This window comes from Theobroma cacao, chromosome 5 (assembly GCF_000208745.1).
Source record: "Theobroma cacao cultivar B97-61/B2 chromosome 5, Criollo_cocoa_genome_V2, whole genome shotgun sequence".
In the NCBI taxonomy this organism is placed as follows: Eukaryota; Viridiplantae; Streptophyta; class Magnoliopsida; order Malvales; family Malvaceae; genus Theobroma; species Theobroma cacao.
In genome coordinates this window covers 14,229,497-14,241,542 of record NC_030854.1, presented here as the reverse complement: position 1 = coordinate 14,241,542, position 12,046 = coordinate 14,229,497, and the positions used below count along the sequence as shown (strand labels likewise).

The 12,046-nt window shown below is 32.3% G+C and overlaps 1 protein-coding gene across 1 annotated transcript; it reads right to left on the bottom strand.

Moving 5' to 3' along the window:
• LOC108661945 lies at positions 4,937-6,890 on the bottom strand. Its single transcript, XM_018120942.1, has 5 exons — positions 6,376-6,890; positions 5,976-6,290; positions 5,836-5,896; positions 5,413-5,704; positions 4,937-5,244 (listed from the first exon to the last, which is right to left on the bottom strand). Exons 1-5 carry the CDS (start codon positions 6,888-6,890, stop codon positions 4,937-4,939), a joined length of 1,491 nt encoding a protein of 496 aa, XP_017976431.1.

The window sequence follows — 12,046 nt, the reverse complement described above, 5'->3', positions numbered from 1 at the left end:
CAATTTACCATTTAAACCCATTTTTCATAAAATCACACAATTGTATAAAACTACTCTAGACAATTAAGACGATAATAAGTTTACTCACAATTTTCGAAAACTAAATTCGGGTACTCCAACTATTACTCCTCGAGTGCAATTTCTTTGCCCTTGCCAGAGGATTCGCCACCTTGACAAATTGCACAGTTAAGAGGTTTACTACTTTGGTACTAAACCAAAATAAACTAATTTATACTACTAATGCATGATATGAAGTGCAAAATGTCTAAATTTTACCTAAACGAGATGTTAGCCTATTTTGGTCTTTTACTTGATAAATCGATATACGCGTCCATTTAAACTCCAAATTAATTTTTTTCAATTTCTATACCTCAATTGCACCCAAATTGACTTAATGTTCCTCAGTGTGGTGCAATTTATCAATCTCGATAGCAAATTACGAAAATACCCCTAGTGGGTAAAAATTTATTTTTTTGCTCCGAAAATTTCCATTATTTTTCTAGGCTCATAATTCATCATTATTCATCATAATTCCTCAAATAAACATCAAGATCAGCAGCCAATATTCCCCTAGAAAATTTGACCAATAATGGTAATGGAGGAAAATGAATTCTTTTCTTGTTGTTTTGTTTCTAAATATGCTAAACTAACTAAAAACACTAACATAACTTAAAATCAAATTAATCTAACTTCATTCTCTCTCCATACCCATTTGGGCAGCCATGAATTTACCATCAAAATCAAGAAATTTTACCTTTGATTGCTTGATTCCTTGAAATCCACCAATTTTCCTTTAATTTTCCCACCTAGGTTTCTTGTTTTTTCCTTTCCTCCTTTTGTTCTTCCTTTTTCTTTGTTTGGCCGGACATATGAAAGAGAATTGGCTGATTTTATGTTTATTTTAAAGTTAAATAATTAATAAATATAAACTTGACACATGTCACCTTATTATTGGTCCATGTGTCATTGCTTAACTATTAAGCTTTCTCTCTCTACCACACATTATTTAAGGGTCAAAAATGATGATGGGTGAAGACCTTGTACTGAAAAAATGCTCTGGGGGTACAAAATCACCATTTTACCCCCGAGGTGGCAAAATTACCATTTTGCCCCAAAAATTGAAAAATTGCCCATAGACATATTTTTCATCCCTTATACTCGTACCATTCTCCAATTTGTCAAATGTGATCTAAATTCTCTCAAAATCTCAAAATTTGTCCGTGAGTATAAAAATTACGATTTTGCCCATACACTCTAGAAATCACCGGTATTAAACTTTTTCACTGCCAAACCCTCAAATTATACTCCAATACTCAAATCATACTCCATTAAGTTAAATGGGGCCAAAAAAATCTTTTCTCAAAATTCTCATTTTGTCCCCAAGTGGCAAATGACCATTTTGCCCCTAGATAGTGAAAATTTCGGTTTGACTCCAAATTGATCCTCGAACTCCGAATTACCATTTTGAGTCATCCCTAAACTGTGAAACTCTTAATTTCACCTCGAAATTTCTATTTGAACTAGTTCGAGGCTTAATTGACTTAATGGTACCATTAAGGGCAATATCGTCTTTTAACGATTTCTCAAACTTCAAAAACATGCAAACATTCTATTAAGCATGTAAATGACGTCGTAATTATTTTATAGAATAGGGTTTGACACAAAGATTGAGGGTGAGGCTGACGTGCCAATCACACAGCTATGATGATCATTCACATGAGGTGCACTAGACGGTAGTGAGGACTTTGTCCACTACCTGCTTGAATGGGGTGAGACCACTTGAATGATTGTGGGTGAGGCAGCACACCATTCACACGACACATTAGGAAACCTTTAAATAGTGGGGGTTTGAACCACTATTCACTGAAAAGAGGTAGACGCACTCATAGATAGAAATGTTACGATGAATGAGGTAAATGAGTCTAAGTCATGGTTGAATGAATATGGCTTGATATGTTGTACATTTAAATGTTTAAACTATGATTGAATGATTATTGACGATGTTATTGACATTATATTGTGGTGATATTGGCTTGATTGGACAAAACCTTAGCCTAAGGAATAATCCCTTGAGATAGAAGGATTTATGGATTCTGTGCAGGATTTTACCCAAGAAAGTAAGTTATAATACTGATCTATCAATACTTGAGGGTTATCTATTGACACTACAAAAAGAAAGCCTATTTCCAACGGAATTTTTCATTGGAAATAGGCAAATTTTTGTTGGAAATGTCTATTTTCCACAGATTTCCAACAAAAAAATCTGTTGGAAACTCCGTCTGTAAAAGCCTCGTTGGTAATACTTTCCGTTGGAAATCCGTTGAAAAAATTTGCTTTGTGACATCTCTCCCATTAACATTATGTTGGAAATTTCCAACGAATTTCCAACAGAAATTTCGTTGGAAAACACTGCAGAAAGAAAATCCGTTGGAAATTTCCAACAGATTCCCAACGAAAATCCCGTTGGAAATTTCCAACGAAATTTTCGTTGGAAAAGAGAAATGAGACAGAAAATTCCATTGGAAAAAGTTTCGTTGGAAACTTATTTCCAACGGAAAAACCTTGAAAATTTCCAACGAAAAATTCCGTTGGAAATTTAATTTTCTATCCTTTTTCCTGATGCTTTTTTGTTAAAAATTACCCATTTTCATTTCAATTATATTTTATCAATTCACTGCATTGGACTTTCAAAATATATAAAAAAAAATATACATTAAAAACCAAGATTCAAAGTCGAATTCCATATAACTAAAAATTACCCTAAACACACAATGACTAAAAAAGTTAAATACATATAAAAATAAAGCTATATGTATTATTAAATAGCTATACTAAAAAGTATCCAAGTGTAGTAGTGAAAAATAGACATCATATCATGAAATGTTGTGTTCTTACTTGTCTAGATTTTAGCTTGAAGGTCCCGCATCTCCTTGTTTTGAACGCGCATTACTTATGATCATGGATTCCATATGTGCCATAAATTCACTCATGCTTTTCGCCATTGCATTCTTAATTTCTTCACATATTTCCCCACGTATTTCGTTACGTATCTTACCCAAGTATTCTGAAAGATGTTCCACTTTTTTTTCCAATGCAATTGCAAAACTAGTCATGCTTGAGTTGATAGGGCCACACGTAGACTCAAATGTTGCAACATTGCTGTGTGTTCTAGTAAGTAAGGCTGTAGCAAGCACCCGAGTACCAAACCCATACACGTGAGTGCGTGTAGTCTCCATCCCTCCAATTGCTTCAGCCTAAGCATGCAGATCAAATTCTGGCTGAGAAGATGAATCTTCACCATACTTCTGCGATAGTACAGAATTATACATTTCTTACAAAAAAAAATAAATAAGCTTATTATTCAACTAGATAATCAACTTTAACGTAAAAATTAGACAATTTTGTATATACACTCATAGACTTGGACTTGTTATCTACAAAATCACCATGACCACCTAAACGCTTATGAGTGCGGTTGAACACTTCCAAAAAGCTAACATCTCGTTTTAGCTCAATTGCCTGCATTTATTTACAACTATATATAGTCAATCATAATTGATATATATAAATAACATGAAAGGACAAACCAAAGTAAAAGTAATAAACATACAATTTAAATTTAGTTTGCAAGAAAACCTAAACCCATATAAATGCGAAGTACGATTAATTCATACCATCCTTTTTGCATGGACCACAAATGGAACTGAACCGCCAGTGTGCTTTAGAATGCTTCCTTCTTTTGACGTTAAATAATTTTGCCTTGCTTTTCTCGATTTGTTTTTCCATTCTTCTGTACCCTATACCGTATTGATGAGGGCATCCTATATTTCGTTTGTAATCCATTCCCCTGACATGCCTTTGTAATCCCTAATGTTGTTTGTTTTGGCTTTTGTCATTGCTTTATTCCTTTCTTCTGAAAGCATATCTCTTAACTGATTGGAACAAATTATTTCCCATATTTGTCGAACCAAAACATCTTGATTTGCAAACCAAACACATTTTTCCTACAATAAAATATTAGTGTCATTAAAAACATTTATACAAATTAATTCAAAACAAAAACTTATAATTTAATTGAATAACAACCATAGTACTTGAAATTTTTGAAACATTAACTCCTTTATATCATTATGGACTTTCCTCCATGTCGACCATGGATCATTGAAGTAATTTTTGATGATCCTTGTTATTGTAGCTGTGACTCCTCGCTCTAAAAAAGTACTTGTAAAATATAAAAGAAAAATTTTTTATATTAAAATTTATAACAAATATAACAATTTCGTTAACAAATATAACAAATACAACAAGATAACATACCTCTCCCCAATAGGAGTTATACGTAATCTGTTGAATGGATCTACAAGAGTCTGTAATCCTACACTAGGCCCTCTACCCCTTGACCTTGAAGATGTGTCGTCTACACTTGCACCTAAATCAGTAGATGGGGATCTACGAGAATCATGAGTCGATGTCTCATTGTGTACTTGCTCTGCAAATGCACCCAACAAAGAAGGTGTCTCAAATGGCACATCATTATACTCCTGCTGCATCTGTTGTTGAATGGATATATCAACTAACACACTAGCATTTGTAGGCAAAGAGATCCTTCCAAGGGCATTTGTTGATCTAGGTCTTGGTTTTGAATGCTACCCTTTAACCATCATTCCTGCAATAATTTTTTGTTAAAATTCATACACACATTATTTTAAATAAAATTTAATCAACGTATAAAAACCATCGATTTACAGTAATGACAAGTATAAATTTTCATTTGTTCAATCAAAGCTACAATTATATAGTATTAATTTAAACATTTATATATATAAATTTTTTGTTATAATTTCATATAATGTTAAGAATTTTAATATTATAAAATTAAAGTTAAACAACTATGTAATAAAAAATATAAAACCAATATTTTATATGCCTGCCATCATCAATCACTTCCAAAATAAGCAAACTCATGTTCTTCATTATTATCATTATCATCATTAAAAGTTTCAAAATCGTCGTCTTCAATTTGATCTTCATCTTCATTTTCATCTCCTTCCATGTCATCTTCTTCATCCGCAATCAAGAGATTAACCTCTTCATAATCATCATTTGCTAAGACTGTAAAGTCACCAAGTTCTTCCGATGGAGTACCAGTAATTGAAGTAGACACAGCTTCTTGGTATACTTCTTCACTCAAATCAGTGTCATTTTCTCTATCTCCGCCACTATGAATGTGAAATCTACTCCTAGCTTTTATTTTAAATATTGCCCACCAATCACGTCAATCTCTTTTGGTTGATGGATAACTACTACAACAAACTTGGTGAGCTTGTGCAACTAAAACAAATGGTTCATTAGTGGCAAGTATTGATCTGTATTTAATTTCAACAAGACAATGCAAAAGATCTACCTTAATACCTTTTTCAGTGTCAAACCAATGACACTTAAATAGCACAACTCTGTTTCCCATACCAAAATATTCCAACTCGATTATATCCACTAAAATACTATAAAAATCACGCTCATAATCATTGTAAAAACTCCCTTTTATGCAAACCCCACTATTCATTGTCTTACGATTTTGGCCGTAATCTAGGGTGTGAAACTTGAAACCATTTACAAAGTATCCTTTGTAACACCTTATCATACATCTTGGACCATAAGAGATTTCAAGTAAACGTGGGTCAATTTCATCCTTACATTTTGCAGCCTACAAACATGACATACCAGATCAAAAATTAATAATACAAAATTATTGCCTCAATGTTATGGAAAGTTCAATTCTAATTTACATAAACTTACATAATTTTTAAACCATTTCATAAATCTTTCATCACGTACTTTCTCCAAATCATCTTCTGATATATGCACAACATCTCCCTTTACAATGTCATTAAATATTCTATCATCACATCCACAATTTTATGATTAAGTTCATTCTTATGATCAATCATTTGAGTTTATGGTAAAATGGTACTTACTTTATATATGGGAGCATCTCTTCACAATTCATTAAAACATATAGCTCAGCAGCATAAAACTCATCCTCATCTAAAAATTGAGATTTATCTAATGGACCAAAAGCTCGCCCAAGATGAGTGAAAATTGAAAGATGGCCTAAAGAGTCAACTTCTCCCTCATCATCATTATGTGGCACTTTATTTAATCTTGTTCGTACAACTGGTTCAAAATACAATGAGCAAAACGAGGATTTTTCCTTGATAATGTAAGCCTCACATATAGATCCTTCAACTGATGCTCGATTTTTAACTTTCTTCTTCAAATGTTGCAAGAACCTAAAAATCAAAATAGTCATCAAACTTATAAAGGACCTTAAACTCTTGTCATAAGTTATTTGAAAACAAATAACAATTATAGTACCTCTCAAATGGATACATCCATCGATACTGGACGGGTCCACCAACCTTTGCCTTGTAAAGTAAATGAATAGGCAAGTGCTCCATACAGTTAAAGAAACCGGGAGGAAAGATCTTTTCTAGTTTGCAAATAATTTCACATATTTTTCCTTGCAAAGTTTCCATATGATCTACAGGTATTTCAATTGCGCACAAATCCCTAAAAAAGTAAGACATCTCAGTAATCGCATCCCAAATTGAGTGAGGCACCATATCACGCAAGACAATTGGTAGCAATCGTTGCAAGAAAATATGACAATCATGACTTTTCATCCCATAAAATTTGCAATCAATCTCATTAACACACCGAGAAATGTTCGACACAAAACCATTAGGTAATCTCAATTGTTTCACCCAAGCACAAACGTTTCTTATTTCCTCCTTATTTAAGGTGTACATAGCCTTAGGCTTGTAAATTTTTCCATTATTTCCACCAATTCCAATTTTCACCATTTGCAATACACCTTCAAATCTTGTCATGCCTTTAAGTTGTCTTTTGTCTTTTCCTTAACATCCATCATTGTGTTGAATATATTCTCAAATACATTACGTTCAATATGCATCATATCGAGATTGTGACGAATAAGAAGTGTATGCTAATAAGGCAAAGCCCAAAAGATACTTTTCTTCACCCAATTATGACTTACACCATAACCCGAAATCTTCTGGTCACCACACTTTGATCCGAATGGGAGATGAGGAAGCGAATTCAAACATGACAATATTTTGTCACCTGATAATCGAGGAAATGGTAAGTCATGTTCAACTCTTTTTCGCATAAATTTGTCTCTCTGCCTCCTAAAAGGATGATTAGCTCGCAAGAATTACCAATGACAATAAAAAAAGCAAGGTTTCTTACCATGATCCAATATGAAAGATTTAGAATGTTCAATGCAATAGGGACATGATAATCGTCCATGAGTACTCCAGCTTGACAACATATCGTATGCAGGAAAATCATTAATTGTCCATAATAATGCTGCCCTCATATTAAAATTTTGTTTCCTATATGCATCATACGTGACAACTCCCTAGGTCCACAATACTTGCAACTCATCTATTAATGGCCTCAAGAAAACATCTATGTTTTGACTTGGATTTTTCTTCCCCGGAATAACCATATTAAGAAATATATATTATTGTTTCATACACATCCATGGGGGTAAATTGTACACACAGAGCATTACTGGCCAAACAAAATAAGGTTTTGCAGTCGGTCCAAAAGGATTGAAACCGTTAGCACATAACCCTAGTCTGACATTTTGAGATTCCATTGCAAATAACTCATGTGTGTGGTTGAAGTGTTACCAAGTTTCACCATCAACACAGTGTCTAAGGACTCTAACATCCCTTTGGTTTTGCGTATGCCAAGTCATATGTTCAGCAGTTTTGTAAGACATATAAAGCCTTTGAAGCTTGGGTATCTGTGGCAAGTAACGTAAAATCTTGTAAGGTATTTTCTTCTGCCTTTTCCCACTTGATTTTCTCACTTTATACCGAGGATGCCCACATATCATACAATGCTCAAAATTAGCAATTTCCTCATAAAATAACATGCAATTGTTTTTGCAAGCATGAATTTTGATATATCCTAGCCAAGTTTTGCTACCTTTTTCTTCATTCTATAAAAGTCAGTAGGTAAATTTTCATCTGATGGCAACATATTGTTTATTATCTCCAACAGTCGATCAAAACATGATTCACTCAAATTGTACTCTGACTTAACATTTAAAAGTTGCGACACAGCTGAAAGCGTTGTGTGCTTTGTGCAACCTAACCACAAAGGTTCCTCTGCATTGCTTAACAAAGAGTAAAAGCTAGATGCTTTTGGATTTGGATCTTCTTCCACAAATCTTGACTCATTTTCACAACCTTGGTTGAAAGCAACTTCTGGACCAACAGCATCCCTAACCATTCTAGTATATAGATTTTCTATTTCCTCTTCATATATAGGTTTCCCGTAATCATGTTATTCATTACTAGCATGTGGTTCAACTCTATCTCTACTTCTTGATGATTGTCCAACATCATGTTCTCCATGTAAACTCCAAATTGTGTAAGCATCGGTAAAACCCTTTCTAAGGATGTGCTCTGTCACCTTATCAGAATCTAGAAACTTGTTGTTCCTACATTAAGAGCAAAGGCATATAATTTTATTCTCCCACATAAATGTAGAATTAGAATGTGCAAAATTTATGAATTCATTAACTCCATTTACAAATTCATCTCTAATGAAACCATTAAAAGTTAAGCGACTGTATATCCAAGAGCGATCTCTCGTCATTTTGTAATCTTAAATGTCATAGAATATAACAGTCAAGAGTAATTTCCACTGTTGTTTATAATAAAATTTGTTAACAACTACATTCCAATATGAATTTTTAATATAAATTTTAAATATTAATAACATCTTAGGATAGTATAAATGATTCCAGACAAGAATGAAAACAAAAAAAACAAGATGGTATACAAGTGTAACTTTATAAACGAGTAGATAAATTCATATTCACAAGCTTATCTATGTATTAATGAGTGTCACGTATCCTATAAAACCAAGTAAGTGAGAAATGGCAAAAACTCTTATACTTTTACTTTTGGACTCAACTTAAGCACAACCAATTGGACCTCACCTCATGATAACTTTTTTATGATAAAACTAATCAATTTCCAACATACGCAAGGATTTCCTAGTTTTTTTAAAGTAAAGAGTTTTGATTTTTTTATTATTAATTATTTAAAAATTAAAAATATTTAGATATAAAAGTAATTAATAAATTTTCCAAGAAATAAGTAAATAGTTAACTTTTAAAAATTACACATATCATTCTTAATTTTTTCATATTTTATTTGGCTTATATCTTCTCCAGTTTCAAGCAACTTTAGGAAAGTTACCAATTTAATATCATGACTTGATCAATTAATGAATATTAAACTTAAAAGTCTCAACTTTTCTTTGCTTATCATTGGGACAATATGTTTGGTTGTATTGCATGTCTTTTGTTACGGATTAAGCCTTAAATCAATTATGCTAAAGTTAATTCACATGGTTGTGATCAGTTACGTTTTGTTACAGATTTTAGGTTTGACTGTAATGTTGTTCTTTTCTTATGTCTTAAAAGTGCAATACATCCATCGAAGATAGTATTATTATTCAATATACACCACAGTCAAAAATTAAGGTAATAATAATAATAATAATAAAAGAGTCCATCAAATTAATAAGGTAAATAAGCAATTAATCCTTACTATTTATGGGAATTGTCAATACTAGGGTGGGAGGGTAAAAAATACCTGTGCATAGTTACACTAATGGAGAGTCTTGGAAGATGTGGATAGTAACAGTAGAAGATGCAGAGATGAGAGAAGAAAAGTCGAGTAACTGATTTAAGCAGCAAACTTCTCTTTCATTATGCTAAAAGAGATTTTCATGAGGAAAGAGATTTACAATAAGCTTTAGAAAACAAAATATCCAGCAGTAGTGTTTAGCACTCAAAAGTAGGCAACAATGTCAGCAAATTGTGTGCTACTCACGATTTTTTTTGTACTGTACCTTATTTTTTCAAATTGTAATTGTACCCGTAAACAAGTACAGAAGCAACAATTTATAGCAATTTGATAGCCACTAATAATATTGGTTTTATTTTATTTAATTTCACTAAGGAGACAATTGTTCCTTCTATGTTTACAATCACAGAACTTCTCATATGTTGATTTTATTGGAAAAACTAAACCAGAAAAACAAATGTGAGACTTATGATTGAAATTGTGGTACGTATATAACTGCATATTTTATAATTTTTGAGCATGCATATATATTACATATGTTTCATTTGAATCTAATGCATGGTTCATGAACAATAGAATATTGTTTATTATCTTGAATCTTGTACCATATCAGTAAGATTGTTAAATAAGTACAAGCCAATAATAATAAGGCAACTGGTTCAATGCTAGACCTAATAAATTTTTGAAGACGTTTAATGGCACTAGGAAACATTTCAAATGAAACCAACTGAATCGAAGCATAATGCAAGCCATACTGCATATAAAGCGGCCTGACTTCCGTTTACAAACCTTCGTGTGCCATCTATTGGATCCAGTATCTGCATCAAGTTTGTCAATTTAACCATGTAAATAAAGTACAGATCTAAGCATGATCCAAACTACCTACAAAAATCTATTCAGACTGCCGGCCCATTAATATGAATATCATTCACCGTGATGACTTTATAACAGGGGTTGGCTAAAAATGAAGAATCAAATTGCCTTGAAACATTTTATTTTTCATTTTAATTAACAAAAGTCCAAGCTGCAGTTTATGGAGATTGTAGGCATACCCAATATGTGGTTGGTTTTGTTCCAGCAAAAGCAAAAGTATACTTTCAAGGTGAATGTCAAAATCGAGAAAGCTCAAACAACATGCCAAATTCTAATTTTTGAAACTCACGGGTTGGTGGTAGAAGAGCCGACAAAAGACGAACAAGATTCGATTAGGAAAAGGTCGGTGGCATGTAGCTGGGGTTTTGGGTAGTCAGCAACAAAGGTGAACGGCGGAGAGAAGAAATGAGAACGTTTTTGAAGGGCCTGCTGGTGCTAGAAGAGCCGACAAAGGAAGAAAGAAGAAAAAAAAAGAAAAAAAGGGAGAAGAGAAAGAGAGAAGAAGATGCCGGTTGAGAGAGCTGTCGGTAGTAAGGGAGAAAGGTGAGCAAGAGAGAGGGAAGGAAAAGAAAAAAGAAGAAGAAAGGAGGGGGCACCGGTTGGAAAAAAGGTCGACGGCAAAGGAGAGAAAAGAAAAAGGATCGAGTATTAGAGAGAGGTTAGAGCGTCGGATGGTAGAGAGAGAATATGGAAGAGGGAAATGAGGGAGAGAGGAGAAAACTTTCATTTTATACTTAGGGTTTCAAGGTTACAAAATGTCACCATTTTGTGACTCACCAAAATCCCTCTATACTCCATAAAACGACGTCGTTTTGGGCTTTTGGCTGAATGAAGCACCGGACATGGGATTTTTAGGAGCTGATCGTGGGTTAAAATAGTTTAGGAGGGTAGTAGAGTTGGTTAAAGTTTATTTCATTTAACATGTGGTTAGAGGTTCAAGTCTTCACAATGACACAAATGTGAATATTTTAATTTTTATTAATAAATTTATTTTTTTAATTTTACTCAGTGTAAAACTTAATTTTATATTACTAAATTTATTATATACATATATTTATGATACAAATTATATGTTATACTTTGATATATTACAAATTATCAATATAATTTTATAAAAAGTATGATATTATATAACTAATAAAATTAATAACTGTAATCATATAAGTGAAATTTACTATAAGATTACATATAAAATATATTAATATATATATGTAGGATATTTTAATATCTCATATACATACATAATAATACAATAGGTTATATAAATAGATTTTTTTTTGTGAATAAAGCATACATATATATATATATTAACTTAATTATAAAGTTATATAAAGTTGTATGTAAACATAAATGTATTAACTCATATACATGTATGTAAACATATATATTAACTCATATACATAAGGTTGTATGCATACATATATGTATGTAAACATATACATACATATATATATTAACTTCATTATAAAGTTATATAA